Consider the following 21,625-nt stretch of genomic DNA (forward strand, 5'->3'; position numbering starts at 1 on the left):
TCTTCCATCCAGCCAATTCCTAATCCAAACCTCCAACTCACCCTCAATGCCATATCTCCGTATTTTCTGCAGTAGCCTACCATGGGGAACCTTATCAAACGCCTTACTAAAATCCATATATACCACATCTACCGCTTTCCCCTCATCAACCTCCTTCGTCACCTTTTCAAAGAATTCAATAAGGTTTGTGAGGCACGACTTGCCCTTCACAAAACCATGCTGACTATCCTTGATCACATTATTCCTATCCAGATGTGCATAAATCCTATCCCTTACAATTCTCTCTAAGACTTTGCCCACAACAGAAGTGAGACTCACCGGCCTATAGTTACTAGGGCTATCCCTACTCCCCTTTTTGAACAAGGGAACCACATTTGCTATCCTCCAGTCTTCTGGGACTACTCCTGTAGACAAAGAGGACATAAAAATCAAGGCCAATGGCTCTGCAATCTCCTCCCTTGCTTCCCAGAGAATCCTAGGATAAATGCCATCAGGCCCAGGGGACTTATCTATTTTCACCTTTTCCAGGATTTCCAACACCTCTTCTCTACATACCTCAAAGCCATCCATTCTACTTATTTGTTCCTCAGTATTCTCATCGACAACAATGCCCTGTTCCTGAGTGAATACTGAAGAAAAGTATTCATTCAGTGTCTCCCCAATCTCTTCCGCCTCCACACGCAACTTCCCCCTACTATCCTTGACTGGACCTATTCCTACCCTAGTCATTCTTTTATTCCTAACATACCTATAGAAAGCCTTAGGGTTTTCCCTAATCCTATCTACTAAGGACCTTTCATGTCCCCTCCTTGCTGCTTTTAGCTCTCTCTTCAGGTCCTTCCTGGCTACCCTATAACTCTCAATCGCCCCAATTGAACCTTCACGTCTCATCTTGAGATAGGCCGCCCTCTTCCATTTAACAAGGGATTCCAATTCCTTATTAAACCACGGCTCCCTCGCACGACCCTTTCCTTCCTGCCTGACAGGTACATAATTATCAAGGACACTCAATAGTTGCCCCTTGAACAAGTTCCACATATCATTTACACTCTTGCCTTGGAGTCTACTTTTCCAAGCCACACATCCTAAGTCATGCCTCACCGCATCATAATTTCCCTGACCCCAGCTATAATTCTTGCCCTGTAGTACACACTTATCCCTCTCCATCACGAGTGTAAAAATCACCGAATTATGGTCACTATCCCCAAAGTGCTCACCTACCTCTAATTCTAACACCTGGCCTGGTTCGTTACCCAGAACCAAATCCAGTATGGCCTCACCTCTTGTTGGCCTGTCTACATATTGTGTCAGGAAACTCTCCTGCACACATTGAACAAACACTGACCCATCTAACGAACTTGAGCTATAGCTTTCCCAATCAATATCAGGAAAGTTAAAGTCCCCCATAACAACCACCCTATTACTGTCACTCATCTCCTGAATCACCTTCCCAATCCTTTCTTCAATGATTCTAGGACTATTAGGAGGCCTGTAAAAGACTCCTAACAGGGTGACCTCACCTTTCCTATTCCTAACCTCAGCCCAAACCACCTCAGATGGCAAGTCCTCATCCATCGTCCTTTCCACCGCTGTAATACTATCTTTGACAAGCAATGCCACACCTCCCCCTCTTTTACCCCCACCTCTGACCCTACTAAAACATTTAAATCCCGGAACCTGCAACAGCCAATCCTGTCCCTGTTCTAGCCATGTCTCCGTAATAGCCACAACATTGAAGTCCCAGGTACCAACCAACGCTGCAAGTTCACCTACCTTATTTCGTATACTTCTTGCATTGAAGTATACACACTTCAAGCCACTTCCCTGTTTACAGGCACCCTCCTTGGAAATTGATGCCATGTTCCTCACCTCCCTACACTCCAGGCCCTGCACCCTGAAGCTACAATCTGGGTTCCCATGCCCCTGCCGAGTTAGTTTAAACCCCCCCCAAGAGCACTAGCAAACCTCCCCCCAAGGATACTGGTTCCCCTCAGGTTCAGGTGTAGACCATCCTGTTTATAGAGGTCCCACCGTCCCCAGAAAGAACCCCAGTTATCCAAAAACTGGAACCCCTCCCTCCTGCACCATCCCTGAAGCCACGCATTTAATTGTTCTCTCTCCCTATTCCTCGAATCTCTATCACGTGGCACGGGTAACAAACCAGAGACAACAACTCTGTTCGTTCTAACTCTGAGCTTCCAACCTAGCTCCCTGAAAGCCTGTCTAACATCCTCGGCACTCCTCCTACCTATGTCGTTGGTGCCAATGTGGACCACGACTTCGGGTTGCTCCCCCTCCCCCTCCAGGACCCGGAAAACACGATCAGAGACATCACGTACCCTTGCACCTGGGAGGCAACATACCAAACGTGAGTCTCTCTCGTTCCCACAAAACCGCCTATCTGTGCCACGAACTATCGAGTCCCCAATTACTACTGCTCTGCTCTTCTTCACCCTTCCCTTCTGAGTAACGGGGACAGGCTCCGTGCCAGAGACCTGAGCCCCGTTACTTACCCCTGGTAAGTCATCCCCCCCACAAGTATCCAAAACGGTATACTTGTTCTTGAGGGGAATGGCCGCAGGAGGTCCCTGCACTGGCTGCTTCCTCCCAGTCCCCCTCACTGTAACCCATCTATCTGCCATCTTTGGAGTTACTACTTCCCTATAACTCTGATCTATGACCCCCTCTGCCTCCCGAATGATCCGAAGTTCATCCAACTCCAGCTCCAGTTCCCTAACACGGTCTTGGAGGAGCTGGAGATGGGTGCACTTCCTGCAAGTGTAATCGGCAGGGACGTCGATGGCATCCCTCACCTCATACATGTTGCAGGAGGAACATTGCACTGCCTTCACTGCCATCCCTCTAAAGCTAACTGTTTAAACAAAAACTGTATCTAAATAATACAAGCAAAATTCAGCACTTACCTGCTTGCCACAACAGATGTTATTATTAGGTTAGAGGAGGAGGGCGGGTGGGAGGCACTACCCGTGTAGTGCCTCGGGTTCCTCTCCTTCACGCTTTTAAAGGGGGAAAAAAACTAACCCAGCTAAGCTTACACTAACTGCTTCCGGGTCTCGGCTGCCCCTCTGCTTGCCGTCACTTCCTCTGCTGCTCCCGCTCTTTCTGTGAAGGAGAGAGAAAACAAAACACCGATGCCCGCTACAGGTAAGTAATTTTGAAAAAAACTCTTACCTTAGCTGTAGTCTCCCGGGTTCACCTCAACTCGTCCGCTGCTCCCACTCAAATGACCGTTGGTGGTGAAATTCCAGCTTCTCTGCTAATTCCTACAGCTTGGTCTTATTCACTTTTTGCAAAACTTCCAAAGTCACTGCATCCACATCCAGAAAACTTTTGGTGACTGAAAGAGCCATTACTGGCCCAAACTTTGTCTTCTCAACCAAACCAACACCTAAAATAAAGACACTAGCACCTACCATCGCTGTTTAAAATCCTGGACGAGCCCCCAATCTGTTATAGACTAGGCCAGACCACTCAAAACATTCTTAAGCAGGCAGCCCTAGATCTAACTTTGCAATTTGTTTCGGTAAGTGAATAGTGAAAATTACTCAGAGTGAGGTAGCTATATTGACTACTAGATTTTAAACAGACAAAATTTATTCACAAAATTACACAGTGAAACACAAAGAACAGAATAAAGGACCCCTACAGAACTCAACCTAGCCAGCTGTTCCGAATATACCCAACAGTCCCAAAAGGTAAACCCCCTTTAAAACCCAGGACAAATGGAACACAAACTTAGAGGTTGGAGTTGAAGGGCAGAAAAGTGAGAGAGAGTTTCCACACTGCTCCCTGTTGAACTTCCCAGTTCAGGACTGAACTAAAACAGCTCAGCTCAGCTAGAGAGCTGACCACTCCCCTGTCTTTATACAAATCACTTCTAAAGCATGGTCACTTTGGCCTGAAGTTTCATCTGTTTACCGAGAAACAAAAGGCCTCTCAAAATCCTTTTCATCTCTGTACCAAACCAGACTGATCGCAGCCCCGCCCGGTTTATTACCCCTCTGAAAGAAATCAAGGAACAGCTTTTAGGAAAAAAGGGCTAGCTTTGTGACACCAGGCATTGGTTCTGGGTCCTGTCTTATTATTTATATAGGAGAAAGTGAGGGCTGCAGATGCTGGAGATCAGAGCTGAAAATGTGTTGCTGGAAAAGCGCAGCAGGTCAGGCAGCATCCAAGGAGCAGGAGAATCGATGTTTCGGGCATAAGCCCTTCTTCAGCATTCCTGAAGTAGGGCTTATGCCCGAAACGTCTATTCTCCTGTTCTTTGGATGCTGCCTGACCTGCGTTTTTCCAGCAACACATTTTCAGCTTATTATTTATATAAACCATTCAGATGGGAGTATTGAAGGCATGACGATTAAGTTTAGGGGCAACACCAAAATTGGTGGCATTGTACACAATAAAGAAGGTTTTCTAAGATTACGAAGGAATCTCGATCAAATGGATCAAATGGCTGAAAAATTGCAGATGAAGTTCAATCTGGATAAATGTGAGGTATTGCATTTTGGTGCAAGAAACAGGGCTACAACTTATACAAATAATGATAGCACCTTGAGTAATGTTGTAGAACAGAGAGACCTAGGGGGTGCAGGTACAGAATCCTTTGAAGTTTGGTTCACATATAGTCAGGGTGGTTAAAAAGGTGTTTAGCACACTTGCCTCATTGCTCAGTCCTTTGAGTGTTGGAGTTGGGGTGTCATGTTGAGGGTGTACAGGAGGTTGGTGAGGCCTGTTCTGGAGCACTGTGTCCAGTTCTGCTCACCCAGTTATAGGAAGGATATTATTAAGCTGGAGAGGGTTCCGAAGACATTTCCCATGATGTTGCCGGGTATGGATAGTTTGAGTTATAAAGAAAGGCTGGAGCATAGGAGGTTGAGAAGCGACCTTATAGAAGTTTTTAGAATAATGAGAGGTGTAGATAGAGTTCTTGGTAGTTGTCTTTTCCTTGGATGTGGGATTTCAAGTCTAAGGGGCACATTTTTAAGATGGGAGGAGAGGGATTTAAAAAAGACAAGAGCAGATTTTTTACACAGTGGATGGTTTACTTGAGGAAATCGTGGATGTGGGTACAGTTACAGCGTTTAAATGACATTTGGCTAAGTGTATGAATTGGAATGATTTACAGGGATATGGGCCAGGAGCAGGGAGATGGGGCCACTTTAGTTTGGAATTTTGTTCAGCATGGACTGGTTGAACCGAAGAGTCTGTATCCCTGCTATAACTTTATCTAACTCCTTATTAAAAGCAGTCAATGTTTTGGCCTCAGACTGTTTTGCAGAGAATTCCACAGCTTCACTGCTCTCTGGGTAAAGAAATTTCTCTTCATCTCAGTCCTAAATGGCCTACGTTGAAACTTTATTGCTGGAACAGCACAGCAGGTCAGGCAGCATCCAGGGAACAGGAGATTCGACGTTTCGGGCACAGGCCCTTCTTCAGGAAGAAGGGCCTGTGCCCGAAACGTCGAATCTCCTGTTCCCTGGATGCTGCCTGACCTGCTGTGCTGTTCCAGCAATAAAGTTTCAACTTTGATCTCCAGCATCTGCAGACCTCACTTTCTCCTAAATGGCCTACCCCAATCCTTAAACAATTGACCCCAGTTCTGAATTTCCTGGCCATTATTTTAATTCCAGGCTTTTATTGAGTTCAAATTGCACCATTTGCCATGATGAGATTGGAACCTTTGTCCCAGAACATTAGCCTGTGACTCTGGATTCCTACTCTGCTCCACTACAGTCTCTCTCTAGGTTGAGGAACAATAGCAGACATCTAAGAAAATGATCCATGACTCTCCAAATATTTTATCCCAGTGAAAACACAGGGTTCTAGGACATGGATAAGCCAACCATACTTAATCAGAGAAGTTCAGGGCAGTATCAAATTGAAAGAAGAACATGTGACGTAGCAAACAATAATGAAAAGCTAGCAGATTGGGAATGTTTTAAATACCAAAAAAATTTACAAATAGAGTGAGACAATAAACTGAGTGTAAGGTGATGAAATGATAGCAAGAACATTTTAAATATATAATAAGGAGAGCAGCCAAAGTGAAAAGTAGACCACTTAGATAATGAGGCTGGGGATATAGTAATGGGAAACTGGGCATTACCAAAGGAGTTAATTGAATAAATGCTTTGCAGCAATTTTAGTGGTTAAATATATAAATAGCATTCCAAAAATGTTTAGTTATGGGCAAAAAAACAGGAGGAGAAATAAATGCAATATAGATCACTTGAAAAAAATTACTTGAGAAACCAGTGGGGCTAAAGGCCACAAGTTCCTTAAAGCTGATGGATTGTATCCTAGGATATTCAAGGCAGTACCTGCAGAGACAGTAATGCACTTGGAGTCATCTTCCAAGCATCTTTAAATTGTGGAAAAGTCCCAGAGCTTTGGAAAACTGCCAATGTAACACCTTTATTCAACGAGTGAAGGTGGGCTGAGGAGTGGCAGATGGAGTTCAATTTAGATAAATGTGAGGTGCTGCACTTTGAAAAGGCGAATCGGGGAAGATTTCTAAACGTCATGGTAAGGTCTTGGGGAGTGTTGCTGAATGAAGTGACCTTGGAGTGCAGGTTCATAACTCCTTGAAAGTGGAGTCGCAGGTGGATAGGATAGTGAAGAAGGCATTTGGTATGCTTTCTTTTATTGCTTAGAGTATTGAGTACAGGAGTTGGGAGGTCATGTTGCGGCTGTACAGGACATTGGTTTGGCCACTTTTGGAATACTGTGTAAAATTCTGGTCTCCCCAGTATAGGAAGATGTTGTGAAATTTGAAAGGGTTCAGAAAAGATTTACAAGGATGTTGCCAGGTTTGGAGGGTGTTAGCTATAGGGCCAAGCTGAATAGGCTGGGGCGTTTTCCCTGGAGTGTCAGAGGCTGACGGTTGACCATGAACAGAATAGCCAAGCTCTTCCCCCAGAATGGGGAATCCAAAACTAGAGAGCGTAGGTTTACGGTGAAAGGGGAAAGATTGAAAAGGGACCTAATGGGTAATGTTTTCACACACAGGATATATAGAATGTATGGAATGAGCTGTCAGAGGAAATGTTGGAGGCTGGTACATTTAAAAGGCATCTGGATGGTTAGGAAGGGCTTAAAGGGATATGGGCCAAGTGCTGGCAAGTGGGACTAAATTAATTTAGGATATCTGGTTGGCATGGATGGGTTGGACCAAAGGTTCTATGACTATAGTACTGAGACAAGATAAGTCTCAGCCAGTTAGTTTAACTCTTATTAATGGGGAAGGATCTGTTAACAAGGATGTAATGGCAAAGCACTTAGAAATACATTATCCAATTAAGCAGAGTTATTCTGGTTACATGAAGGGGAAACCGACCAAATAAACGTATTGGAATTAGAACATAGAAGAATACAGCGCAGTACAGGCCCTTCAGCCCTCGATGTTGCGCCGATCCAAGCCCACCTAACCTACACTAGCCCACTATCCTCCATATGCCTATCCAATGCCCGCTTAAATGCCCATAATGAGGGAGAGTCCACCACTGCTACTGGCAGGGCATTCCATGAACTCACGACTCGCTGAGTAAAGAACCTACCCCTAACATCTGTCCTATACCTACCCCCCCTTAATTTAAAGCTATGCCCCCTTGTAATAGCTGACTCCATACGTGGAAAAAGATTCTCACTATCGACCCTATCAAAACCCCTAATCATCTTGTAAAATTCTTTGAGATGGTAACAAGCAAGTTAGATAAAGGGGAACCAGGCATGTGATATTATTGATTTCTAAAGGCATTCATTGAGGACTGCTCGTAAGACAATTTAGGAAGCGTAGAGCCCATTGTGTTGGAGGCAATATATTGGCAAGGAGAGAGAATTGTCTAATAAAAGAGCAGGGATAAGGAGAGCACTTTCAGGATGGAGTGTCACAGGGATCAGTGCTCAAGGTACCATTATTCACAATATATATTAATCACTTGGATGAGGAACAAGAATGTACTATAGAGAAGTTTGCAGGTGACACAGAAGTAGATGGGAAGGCAAGTAGTGAGGATGACACAGCCTTGAGATTCAGAGTTTTCAGAGCGAATAAACAAGTGAGCCGAAACTTGGCCGTTGGATTATTGTTGATGGAAAGGTTGACAAGGGTGTTACTTTGGAAGGTTTTCATTATTTTATACGTGAATGTTGGAGTGGGAAGAGGTGACCTGATCGAGGTTTACAAAGTTATGAGGGGCATGGATAGGATAAACAGGCAAGGTGTTTTCCCTTGAGTCGGGGAGTCCAGAACTAGAGGGCGTAGGTTTAGGGTCAGAGGAGAAAGATATAAAAGAGACCCAAGGGGCAACTTTTTCACGCAGAGGATGGTACGTGTATGGAATGAGCTGCCAGAGGAAGTGGTGGAGGCTGGTACAATTACAACATTTAAGAGGCATTTGGATGGGTATATAAATTGGAGGAATATGGGCCGGGTGCTGGCAGGTGGGACTAGATTGGGTTGGGATATCTGGTCGGCATGGATGGGTTGGATCGAAGGGTCTGTTTCCATGCTGTACATCTCTATGACTCTATGATTTGACAGGGTAGAAACGGAAAGGTGGTTTCTCCATGTGGGACAGTCTAGGACCAGAGGGGATCATCTCAGAATGAGGAGTCACCTATTTAAGGCAGAGATGAGAAGGAATTTCTTCTGAGGGTAGCAAATCTGGGGAATTCTTTACCCTGGAGGACAGCTGAGGCTGGATCTGAATATGTTCAAGGCTGAGGTGGACAGATTTTTAATCAAGTCAAAGGCAATCAAGGATTATGAGAAAAAGGCAGGAAGTAGAGTTGAGGGTGATTAGATCAGCCATAATTTCATTGAATGGTGGAGCAGACATGATGGGCTGAATGGCCTCCTGCTCCTACGTTCTTATGGTTTAATCAGCTGTAAGTAGGTGGTTCAATTAGTGTTAATTACTGTAGCAGGGAGCTGCAGAAGCAAGTGACTCATCAACAGAACCAGTTTTTCAGGCAGGCATGGTCAGGTGACTACACTAGTGTGACACACTCACCAAATGTTACAGAGGCATTTGGTTCCTGAGAGAGGGGGCCAGGAGGGGCGGGGGAAGAGGAAGCCGGTGGAGGGTTGGGGTGTGTGCGGGGAATGCCATTCCCCTCCCACAGACCCACCCAGGCCTCTGAGACCTCTGTCCCTCCTCCCTCTGGTGACTCCTTTCATCCCCGCCACCCCATCACTGAGTCCTTTTGGAGAACAGCATGCAAGCGCAGTAATGCACCTGGAGACAAGGTCTCCTGTCTTGTCAATGAGAATGTGGGTAGCTGACTGTAAGCACTGCGCTTTAATTAATGTCTGTTGCAGCAAGTGCAATCTGTTATCACTCATGTTGTACCAATAGAGATAGATCCAATGTCTATTAGTGTTGGTACAGGTTTCCAGCAGTTATGGGATTAATTCAAAGCTACTGAAACTTCCTTATTACTAGCAAGAGTAGGCCATTCACACCACCAAACCTATTTATCATTCAACATGATCCTCTCCCTCAATCTGTCGTACTGCCCCCACACGAGTTCTTATTATGACCAGTGGAGTGCCACAAGGATCGGTGCTGGGTCCTCTACTTTTTGTCATTTAGATAAATGATTTGGATGCGAGCTTAAGAGGTACAGTTAGGAAGTTTGCAGATGACACCAAAATTGGAAGTGGACAGCGAAGAGGGTTGCCTCAGATTACAACAGGATCTGGACCAGATGGGCCAATGGGCTGAGAAGTGGCAGATGGAGTTTAATTCAGATAAATGTGAGGTGCTGCATTTTGGGAAAGCAAATCTTAGCAGGATTTATACACTTAATGGTAAGGTCCTAGGGAGTGTTGCTGAACAAAGAGACCTTGGAGTGCAGGTTCATAGCTCCTTGAAAGTGGAGTCGAAGCTGGATAGGATAGTGAAGAATGTGTTTGGTATGCTTTCCTTTATTGGTCAGAGTATTGAGTACAGGAGTTGGGAGGTCATGTTGCGGCTGTACTTTAACCCACAACTTAACCCTTTCCCTACCTGCTCATACCTTAGACACTTTTTTCCCCAGGGTCAAGGATGTCTCTGAGCAAGCCCTGGGTATTCTGAAAGGGGATGGTGAGCAGCCAGAGATTGTGGTCAATATTGGCGTGACCAGCATAGGCAGAAAGGGAATTGAGGGAGTGAGATGGGAAGTTGAAAAGCAGGACAGGGTTGTAATCTTGGAATTAATCCCTGAGCCACATGCTAGTGAAGCCAGAAATAGGGAGATAACACTGTCGAGGTAAAAACAATGACTGCAGGTGCTGGAAACCAGATTCTGGATTATTGGTGCTGGAAGAGCACAGCAGTTCAGGCAGCATCCAAGGAGCTTCGAAATCAACGTTTCAGGCAAAAGCCCTGATGAAGGGCCTTTGCCTGAAACGTCGATTTCGCTGCCCCTTGGATGCTGCCTGAACTGCTGTGCTCTTCCAGCACCACTAATCCAGATAACACTGTCGAATGTGTGACTAAAGAGCTGGTGTAGGAGGGTGATCTTCACATCTCTAGATCATTGGGATCTCTCCCAGGGCCGAAAGCCTGAACAAGAAGGATGGGTTGCACCTAAACGTGAGGGATCAGCAATATCCTGGCAGGGAGGTTTCCTGGTGCCACTCAGGCTGGAATGTCTGTGTGTGTGTGTGTGTGTGTGTGTGGGTGTGTGTGGGTGTGTGTGGGTGTGTGTGGGTGTGTGTGGGTGTGTGTGGGTGTGTGTGGGTGTGTGTGGGTGTGTGGGTGTGTGTGGGTGTGTGTGTGTGTGCGCGCGCGCGCGTGTGTTTGTGTGTATGTGTGGTGTTTATGGGGCAATGAACATGGTGGGACTCGAGCTTAGAGCCTGGAATAATAGTGGAACTATGATGTTGTAGTCAGTACAGAACCAACAGCTCAACGTTTCGGGTGTGATAGAGGGGGATGTAGAGAGGGTTGGGGTAGAATTACTGATTGAGGAGAATGTCCCACCTACACTGAGAGAGGGGACATCTTGGAGGGATCATCCAGCGAGACCATCAGGATCGAACTCAGGAATAAGGAAGGTTCAGTCACTGTGATGGGCTTATACTACAGGCTCCCAGTAACCAGTGGGACAGAGAAGACCCGATATGTAAGCAGATGGAAAGACAACAGGGTTGCTGCAGTTGGGTGGTTTTAACTTCCCCAACACTGACTGGGATTCCTTTAGTGTCCGCGGCTTATACAGAGCAGAATTTGTTCAGTGCATCCAGGAAGGTTTCTTCAAACAGTATGTGGGTGTGTGTGTGTGGATAGTCCAACAAGGGAAGGGGCCGTGCTAGACCTTGTATTGGGGAATGAGCCTGGTCAGGTGATGGACGTTTCAGTGGCGAAAGCATTTTGTGAGCAGTGATTTTAATTCCATAAGTTTTAAGATGGAAAAGGACATTTCTTGTGTGAAAGTGCTAAATTGGGGGGAGACAAATTATAATATTTTATGGCAGGGACTGGAGAAGTTAGATTGGGGATGGCTGTTTGAGGGTAAATCTATATTCGATACGTGAGTGTCTTTTAAGGGTGATCAGAGTTCAAGGTCTCTGACAATGAAAGATAAATATGGCAAGATTCAGGAACCTGGAATGATGAGAGGTGTAGAATGTTTGGTGAAAAAGAGAAAGGAAGCGGGTGTAAGGTTCAGGAAACTGATTGGAGGAAACAACTTGTATCGTAGAACATAGAACAATACAGCACAGAACAGGCCCTTCGGCCCACGATGTTGTGCCGAACATTTGTCCTAGCTTAAGCACCCATCCATGTACCTATCCAATTGCCGCTTAAAGGTCGCCAATGATTCTGACTCTGCCACTCCCACAGGCAGCGCATTCCATGCCCCCACCACTCTCTGGGCAAAGAACCTACCCCTGACATCTCCCCTATACCTTCCACCCTTCACCTTAAATTTATGTCCCCTTGTAACACTCAGTTGTACCCAGGGAAAAAGTTTCTGACTGTCTTCTCTATCTATTCCCCTGATCATCTTATACACCTCTATCAAGTCACCCCTCATGCTTTGCCGTTCCAACGAGAAAAGGCCTAGCACTCTCAACCTATCCTCGTACGACCTATTCTCCATTCCAGGCAACATCCTGGTAAATCTCCTCTGCACCCTCTCCAAAGCTTCCACATCTTTCCTAAAGTGAGGCGACCAGAACTGCACACAGTACTCCAAATGTGGCCTTACCAAGGTCCTGTACAGCTGTAACATCACTTCATGACTGTTGAATTCAATCCCTCTGCTAATGAACACTAATACACCGTAGGCCTTCATACAAGCTCTATCCACCTGAGTGGCAACTTTCAAAGATCTATGAACATAGACCCCAAGATCCCTCTGTTCCTCCACCTCACTAAGAACCCTACCCTGTATTCCGCAAGCTTATTTGTCCTTCCAAAATGGACAACCTCACACTTGACAGGGTTGGACTCCATTATCCGCAGGTTGGAGTCTGACTTGCACTGCTTGTGTAGGCACAGGTTCAATTGATACATTCACCAGGGATTTAGATGATTTGAAAATTACACATGGGCATTGCTGTAGGCAGAAGACCGAAGGAAGCCAATAAATGAATAATGGCAAGATGACCCAGACATGATGGGCTGAATGACCTCTTTGTGCTCTAACAATTGAGATTCTGTTTGTTTGTCTTGCAGCCATTTTTCAGGTTGTTAAACCTGCGCAAGCTGGGACTCAGTGATAATGAGATCCAGAGACTGCCTCCAGAGGTTGCTAACTTCATGCAACTTGTTGAGCTCGACATCTCTCGCAATGGTAAGTCTGAGAGAGTTTGTGTGTGTGTGTGTGTCCCTGTGTGATTGCATGTGTGCACATGTGCCAGTAGGGGAGTGTCACTACATCTCGTTGGGATAGCATGCTGGATATCGAGCCTCACTATCCACGAGTCATCATAAAACTTAAAGATTTTATCAAAGTAATAAAACTCCTGAATTTGCCTATCTGTTCAGATCCAGGTGAACAGGGAACACAGATCAGGTTTCTGTACTTAATGAATATTCATTACACATAGTTTCTGACTGCAGATGAACAACTAATGGTTGACATTTCACTCCACTAGTTAAAACTCTTACCGCTTTGTATAACATCCGTGTACAAGCATGCATACTGTCAAAAAAGCATTGGTGCTATCGGTGGAGGGGGATGATGGTGGAGCAACAGGGGTAGGAGTTTGTGGGGGTCCACTGTCCTGTCGGGGGTGTGTGTTTGTGTACACTGTCCTGTCGGGGGTGTGTGTGTGTGTACACTGTCCTGTCGGGGGAGGGGGGGGTGCGGGCGTGTGTGCACTGTCCTGTAGGGGAGGGCGCGTGTGTGTGTGTGCACTGTCCCGTCGGGCGCGTGTGTGTGTGTGCGCGCGCGCACTGTCCTGTCGGGGAGGCGCGCGCGAGTGTGTGCGCCCTGTCCTGTCAGGGGGGCGCGCGCGCGCGTGTGTGTGTGTGCGCGCGCGCACTGTCCTGTCGGGGAGGCGCGTGTGTGTGCGCACTGTCCTGTCGGGGAGGCGCGTGTGTGTGCGTACTGTCCTGTCGGGGAGGCGCGAGTGTGTGCGTACTGTCCTGTCGGGGAGGCGCGTGTGTGTGCGGAATGTCCTGTCGGGGCGGGGGCGTGTGTGCGCACTGTCCTGTCGGGGAGGCGCGTGTGTGTGCGCACTGTCCTGTCGGGGAGGCGCGTGTGTGTGCGTACTGTCCTGTCGGGGAGGCGCGTGTGTGTGTGCGCACTGTCCTGTCGGGGAGGCGCGTGTGTGTGCGTACTGTCCTGTCGGGGAGGCGCGAGTGTGTGTGCGCACTGTCCTGTCGGGGAGGCGCGTGTGTGTGCGCACTGTCCTGTCGGGGAGGCGCGTGTGTGCGCGCACTGTCCTGTCGGGGAGGCGCGTGTGTGTGCGTACTGTCCTGTCGGGGAGGCGCGTGTGTGTGCGTACTGTCCTGTCGGGGAGGCGCGAGTGTGTGTGCGCACTGTCCTGTCGGGGAGGCGCGAGTGTGTGTGCGCACTGTCCTGTCGGGGAGGCGCGAGTGTGTGTGCGCACTGTCCTGTCGGGGAGGCGCGAGTGTGTGTGTGCGCGCACTGTCCTGTCGGGGAGGCGCGAGTGTGTGCGCACTGTCCTGTCGGGGAGGCGCGTGTGTGTGCGTACTGTCCTGTCGGGGAGGCGCGAGTGTGTGTGCGCACTGTCCTGTCGGGGAGGCGCGTGTGTGTGCGCACTGTCCTGTCGGGGAGGCGCGTGTGTGTGTGCACTGTCCTGTCGGGGAGGCGCGAGTGTGTGTGCGTACTGTCCTGTCGGGGAGGCGCGAGTGTGTGTGCGCACTGTCCTGTCGGGGAGGCGCGAATGTGTGTGCGCACTGTCCTGTCGGGGAGGCGCGAATGTGTGTGCGCACTGTCCTGTCGGGGAGGCGCGTGTGTGTGCGCACTGTCCTGTCGGGGAGGCGCGTGTGTGTGCGCACTGTCCTGTCGGGGAGGCGCGAGTGTGTGTGCGCACTGTCCTGTCGGGGAGGCGCGTGTGTGTGCGCACTGTCCTGTCGGGGAGGCGCGTGTGTGTGCGTACTGTCCTGTCGGGGAGGCGCGAGTGTGTGTGTGTACTGTCCTGTCGGGGAGGCGTGTGTGTGTGTGTGTGCGCACGCGCGCGCACTGTCCTGTCGGGGGGAGGGGGGGCATGTCTTGGGCTGGCACTGTCCTGTTGGGGGCCAGTGTTTCCTCCTGCTCCACTGATCCCTTATCTCTGCTTTTTTGTGTAATTTTTATCCATCTCCTGTTTGGATCCAAAATCATTGTTAATCTCTTCGTAATGCATTGTCAGAAATGAATAATTGTGTGGTTTATGTGCCTGTTTCCCCCATTGATTGTTCAGTGAGGTTCCCCAATCCTTTCTTGCCAGGTTTTGCTTTATATTCTCATCGTTCCCTTTATTTAGGTCAAGGATCCTGGTTTCGGATTCATCCTCTTCCCATCCACCGTGGTGAAGAATTCTATTGTATTATGGTCTTGCTTCCCCAGGGGACCCCATACACTAAGGCTGTTAATTGATCCTTTCTCATTGCACAGTGGCAAGTCTGGAATAGCCTGTTCTCGGGTTGGTTCCTCACTGTTTTTGTGTAAACAAATGATCTCTTGCACTCCAGTAAATCCTCTTCCACAATATCCTTGCTAGCTTGGTTTATCCACGCTGATTGTCAGTTAGGCTCGCATGTGGTTACAGTACATACCCTCACTGTGTGTATCTCTGGTTTTTGTTTAGTGTCTTCCATTATATCATCACTAGTGCTTGAGGGCCTCTTAGCATTCCCACCATGTCCTGCCTCTTGATGTTTCTTATCTCTTCCTATACGGACTTCACCTCCCACCTTTCTCAGCTAGTATCCTTACAGACTGGGCCATTGATTTGATCCTTTCCTCACCATGTTGCTCCACCTTTCCCTGTTGGTCTGTACTCCTTGTGTCTTGTAGGTAGTGGACAAGCTTTGACCATTTAGGTAGGTTAGCTGTTTGAGGTATTGTCTTTCGAGGAGAGATTGAATACTTGGGCCAGTACTCATTGAAGTATGAATGAATTATGGCTGACTTTACTGAAACAAAAATGGTTCATGTGGGACTTGAAAGGGAATCTGTGGAAAGATTTTTACCCCTTTAGAAATTAAGGCAATTGGTCCTCGACTCTCCCACGAGTGGTCACCCACTTAAGACAGAGATCAGGAATTTCTTCTTTCTGAAAATGATGAATCTGTGGAACTCTTTACTGTAGAGGATAGCCGAGGCTGAATAATTAAGTATATTCAAGCCTGAGAGAGATTTTTAATCAGTAAGGGAATCGAGGGTTATGGGGAAAGACAGGAAAGAGGAGTTGAGGACGACCAGGTCAGCCATGACCTCTCTGAATGGTGGAACAAACCCACTTCTGGTCCTCCTTTTTATGGTCTAACGTATGAGGAGAAAGTGAGGTCTGCAGATGCTGGAGATCAAAGTTGAAACTTTATTGCTGGAACAGCACAGCAGGTCAGGCAGCATCCAGGGAACAGGAGATTCGACGTTTCGGGCACAGGCCCTTCTTCAGGAATTCCTGACCTGCTGTGCTGTTCCAGCAATAATGGTCTAACGTATGCCACACCTCTGAGCTGCTCTTGTAGCCTCTGTTTAAACAGCTTGCCTGGTTCAGTTTCTGGTCAGTGGTAACCTCAAAGATGTTAATAATTGGGGTGGGGGGGAGCGCATTCAGTGATGGTAATGCCTTTGAATGTCAGTGGACGGTGATTAGATTCTCTTGTCGGAGATAGTCATTGCCTGACTCTTGTATGGTGCAAGTATTGCATGCCGTACGTCAGCTCAGACCTGAATATGACCCACAATGTTTAAAGAGTCTCGAATGGTGCTGAGCACTGTGCAATCATCAGCGAACATCCCCACTTCTGACCTTATGGCAGAGGGAAGGTCATTGATGAAGCAGTGAAGATGGTTGGGCCTAGGACACTACCCTGAGGGACTCCTGCAGAGATGTCCTGGAGCTGAGATGACTGATCTCTAACAAGTGATAGTGGACTAGAAACATGAACTCTGTTTCTCCCTTTACAGATGCAGCTGGTGCTGCTTGGTAGTGTTGTTAATGGCACCTTCCATCACCTTACTGATGGAGAGGAGACTGATGGGGCAAATTTGCATGGGTTGGTTTTGTCCATTTTTGTACCCAGGCAATTGCCCCTACCTTTGAGGTAGATGCTGGTGTAGCTGTCCTGGAACTAGTTAGCGAGTGTGCGATCTCCTGACCATTACAGTGACATTTTATCAAGTACCTTTAGGAAAGCCAGGTGCACCACATCTACAGGTTTCCTTTGATCCACCTTGTTTCTTATTTTCATAGAGGACGTGATTTCCTTTTTATGAAGCTATGTTGACTTTTAAATTATTTTTCTAATATGATTTTCTAACTGTGGGAGAGTTTGGCAGACTAAAAGCCTGCAGATGCTGGAATCCAAAATAGACAGGCAGGAGGCTGGGGGAACCCAGTGGGCCAGGCAGCATCAGGAGGGACAGGCAGGAGGCTGGGGGAACCCAGTGGGCCAGGCAGCATCAGGAGGGACAGGCAGGAGGCTGGGGGAACCCAGTGGGCCAGGCAGCATCAGGAGGGACAGGCAGGAGGCTGGGGGAACCCAGCAAGCCAGGCAGCATCAGGAGGGACAGGCAGGGGGCTGGGGGAGCACAGTGGGCCAGGCAGCATCAGGAGGGACAGGTAGGAGGCTGGGGGAACCCAGTGGGCCAGGCAGCATCAGGAGGGACAGGCAGGGGGCTGGGGGAACACAGTGGGCCAGGCAGCATCAGGAGGGACAGGCAGGGGGCTGGGGGAACACAGTGGGCCAGGCAGCATCAGGAGGGACAGGCAGGGGGCTGGGGGAACACAGTGGGCCAGGCAGGATCAGGAGGGACAGGCAGGAGGCTGGGGGAACCCAGTGGGCCAGGCAGCATCAGGAGGGACAGGCAGGAGGCTGGGGGAACCCAGCAAGCCAGGCAGCATCAGGAGGGACAGGTAGGAGGCTGGGGGAGAACAGTGGGCCAGGCAGCATCAGGAGGGACAGGCAGGAGACTGGGGGAACACAGTGGGCCAGGCAGCATCAGGAGGGACAGGTAGGAGGCTGGGGGAGAACAGTGGGCCAGGCAGCATCAGGAGGGACAGGTAGGAGGCTGGGGGAACCCAGCAAGCCAGGCAGCATCAGGAGGGACAGGTAGGAGGCTGGGGGAGCACAGCGAGCCAGGCAGCATCAGGAGGGACAGGTAGGAGGCTGGGGGAACACAGTGGGCCAGGCAGCATCAGGAGGGACAGGCAGGGGGCTGGGGGAACACAGTGGGCCAGGCAGGATCAGGAGGGACAGGCAGGAGGCTGGGGGAACCCAGTGGGCCAGGCAGCATCAGGAGGGACAGGCAGGAGGCTGGGGGAACCCAGTGGGCCAGGCAGCATCAGGAGGGACAGGCAGGAGGCTGGGGGAACACAGTGGGCCAGGCAGCATCAGGAGGGACAGGCAGGAGACTGGGGGAACACAGTGGGCCAGGCAGGATCAGGAGGTGGAGATGTTGATGTTTCGGGTATAACCCTCCTTCGGGACAGATAACAATGTTGTGAGCTTTTTGTTTCTTTTGTCTCCACAGATATCCCTGAGATTCCTGAAAGTATTAAATTCTGCAAGTCTCTAGAAATAGCTGATTTCAGTGGGAACCCCCTTTCCAGGTACAGTGACATGTTCCAGAATCATTGAATGCTCAGAAACCTAAAAAATAAGAGTAGGCCATTCAGCTCCTCAAGCCTGCTGTGCACTTCAGTATCATGGCTGATCATCCAATATCCATACCCTGTTCCTGCTTTCTCCCCATGCCCTTTAATCCTTGTAGTCCCAAATGCTGTATCAGATTCCTCCTTGAAATTATAGTCATACTGCACATAAACAGACCCTTTCCTCCCTCTGGTCTCTGCCAATCAACTGTCCCAAACTAAACTGGTCCCATTTGTAGGTGAAAATGTGTTGCTGGAAAAGCGCAGCAGGTCAGGCAGCATCTAAGGAACAGGAGAATCGACGTTTCGGGCATGAGCCCTTCTTCCTTTTTTTTAAAAATATATTTCACACCATTTGTAGGTGTTTGGCCCAAATTCCTCTAAACCTTTCCTTTTTATTTACCTACCCAAACATCATTTAAATGTTGTAACTGTGCCTGCACCTAGCACTTCCTCAGGCAGCTCATTTCACATACAAGCCACCCTCTGTGTGGAAAATGTTGCTGTTCAGGACCCTTTTAAATCTTTTTCCTCTTACCTTGAACATATGCCCCATTGTTATGGACTCCCTTACCCTGGGGTGATGACCTTGGCTTTTCACCCTATCCATGCTCCTCGTGATTTTTCAAACATCTGTAAGGTCACCCCTCAGCCTCCTATGCTCCAGGAAAAAAAATTAAAAATGTATAATGTTTCAGCCTTGATTGCTTTCTGTGGTAATAAATTCCACAGGCTTTTCATTCTCTGGGTGAAGAAGTTTCTCTTTATTTGAGTCCTTGGTGGGGTTTGGGGGTCTCTGTCTCTCAGGGTTCCTGGGGGACTGGGTCAGGGACCATTTGTCCATTGGCATTGTGCAGGTGTGTGTGTGTATCATCATGTGTTCAGTAAGGAGTCTGCCTGGCGGGAGTAAGAGGAATGGGGAATGAATCCTGGAGGATGCGTGTAGTCTGGCTGTGATGCTGGCATAGGCCACTCGGCCGGTTGAGTCTGCTGCACGGGCGGCACGGTGGCCCAGTGGTTAGCACTGCTGCCTCACAGCGCCAGAGACCCGGGTTCAATTCCCGCCTCAGGTGACTGACTGTGTGGAGTTTGCACGTTCTCCCCGTGTCTGCGTGGGTTTCCTCCGGGTGCTCCGGTTTCCTCCCACAGTCCAAAGTTGTGCAGGTCAGGTGAATTGGCCATACTAAAAAATTGCCCATAGTGTTAGGTAAGGGGTAAATGTAGGGGTATGGGTGGGTTGCGCTTCGGCGTGTCGGTATGGACTTTTTGGGCCGAAGGGCCTGTTTCCACACTGTAATCTAATCTAATCAAAAAACCGTTCAATAGGATTGTGGCTGATCCAACTCTCTCCAGGTCCACTCTCCTACTCTTTCCCTGTAACCATTAATTCCCTGACAGATCACAAATCTATCTATTTCAGCCTGAGATATACACAAAGACTCTGCCCCTCCCAGCTCTCTTTGGCAAGACTCTTAACTCTGTGAGAGAAAAAAATTCCTCTTTCGCTCAGTCCCGCTGGTGCCTCTTTATTCTGAGACTATGCCCTCCAATCCTAGAAAGCCCGTGAGGGGGAAGATCCTCTCAGCATTGACCCTGTCGAGCCCCTTCAGGATCCTCTATGTTTCAATGACATCATCCCTCCTTCTTCAAAACTCCAGGGAGTAGATCGTGTCTCACAAACTTGATTGAGGTTTTTGAAGAAGCATGAAAGAAGATTGATGAGGGCAGGCGGTAGATATGATCTGTATGGACTTCAGTAAGGCATTCTGCATAGTTCCCCATGGGAGACTGGTTAGCAAGGTTAGATCTCACGGAATACAGGGAGAACTAGCCATTTGGATACAGAACTGGCTCAAAGGTAGAAGGCAGAGGGTGGTGGTGGAGGGTTGTTTTTCAGACTGGAGGCCTGTGACCAGTGGAGTGCCACAAGGATCAGTGCTGGGTCCTCTACTTTTCATCATTTATATAAATGATTTGGTTGGGAGCATAAGAGGTATAGTTAGTAAGTTTACAGATGGTACCAAAATTGGAGGTGTAGTGGACAGCGAAGAAGGTTACCTCAGATCAGATGGGCCAATGGGCCGATGGAGTTTAATTTAGATAAATGCGAGGTGCTGCATTTTGGGAAAGAAAATCTTAGCAGGACTTATACACTTAATGGTACAGTCCTCAGGAGTGTTGCTGAACAAAGAGACCTTTGTTCATAGCTCCTTGAAAGTGGAGTGGCAGTTAGACAGGATAGTGAAGAAGTAATTTGGTATGCTTTCCTTTATTGGTCAGAGTATTGAGTACAGGAGTTGGGAGGTCATGTTGCGGCTGTACAGGACATTGGTTAGGCCACTGTTGGAATATTGCGTGCAATTCTGGTCTCCTTCCTATCGGAAAGATGTTGTGAAACTTGAAAGGGTTTAGAAAAGATTTACAAAGATGTTGCCAGGGTTGGAGGATCTGAGCTACAGGGAGAGGCTGAACAGGCTGGGGCTGTTTTCCCTGGAGCGTCGGAGGCTGAGGGGTGACCTTATAGAGATTTACCAAATCATGAGGGGCATGGATAGGATAAATAGACAAAGTGGGGTCAGGGAGTCTAGAACTGGAGGGCATAGGTTTAGGGTGAGAGGGTAAAGATATAAAAGAGACCTAAGGGGCAAAGTTTTCACACAGAGGGTGGTACGTGTATGGAATGAGCTGCCAGAGGATGTGGTGGAGGCTGGTACAATTGCAACATTTAAGAGGTATTTGGATGGGTATATGAATAGGAAGGGTTTGGAGGGATATGGGCCGGGTGCTGGCAGGTGGGACTAGATTGGGTTGGGATATCTGGTCGGCATGGACGGGTTGGACCGAAGGGTCTGTTTCCGTACTGTACATCTCTATGACTGTACGAGTAGAGTCCTAACCTGCTTGGCATTTTCTCAAAAGAGAATTCAATGAGGTTATGGCTATTCGGGTTATGGTTTGAACTCCATTTTACAATCTCGACCCTCAACCTCGTTATCAAAGGCCTATCTGTCTCACAGCAACCAGCACCTTTCCCTACATCCCCCACCCCCTCACCTGTTGTTCACGTTGTTTGTCTTACAGGTTACCTGATGGGTTCACCCAGCTCCGAATCCTCGCACACCTCTCCCTCAATGACGTCTCCCTACAGTCTCTGCCAAATGACATTGGGAAGTAAGTGAACAGGATTTGATGACAAATACAGGTGGCAATGTATTGAAGATAGACTGAGAGAGGTGGCGTTGAGGCAGCCTCGTCAGAGGCTCTCTGTGACACGGATGGAAGAGAAAGAATGGTCATGATGTGTCTGTCTGTCTGTTTCTTACAACAGAG

At 48.3% G+C, this 21,625-nt stretch overlaps 2 protein-coding genes across 2 annotated transcripts in view; one reads left to right on the plus strand and one right to left on the minus strand.

Moving 5' to 3' along the window:
• Positions 1 to 21,625, minus strand: part of LOC122546194 (uncharacterized) — a 655,534-nt gene that overhangs the window by 128,472 nt on the left and 505,437 nt on the right. The window lies entirely within an intron of this gene.
• Positions 1 to 21,625, plus strand: part of scrib (scribble planar cell polarity protein) — a 176,230-nt gene that overhangs the window by 30,486 nt on the left and 124,119 nt on the right. Inside the window, exons 2-4 of the mRNA XM_087987775.1 lie at positions 12,696 to 12,813; positions 18,175 to 18,253; positions 21,377 to 21,466. Coding sequence (XP_087843901.1) covers positions 12,696 to 12,813; positions 18,175 to 18,253; positions 21,377 to 21,466 — 287 coding nt within the window. The remainder of the gene's footprint in view (positions 1 to 12,695; positions 12,814 to 18,174; positions 18,254 to 21,376; positions 21,467 to 21,625) is intronic.

This window comes from Chiloscyllium plagiosum, unplaced genomic scaffold (genome assembly GCF_037043375.1).
Source record: "Chiloscyllium plagiosum isolate Xiang-an unplaced genomic scaffold, Cpla_swu_hap1 HiC_scaffold_5, whole genome shotgun sequence".
Taxonomy (NCBI): Eukaryota; Metazoa; Chordata; class Chondrichthyes; order Orectolobiformes; family Hemiscylliidae; genus Chiloscyllium; species Chiloscyllium plagiosum.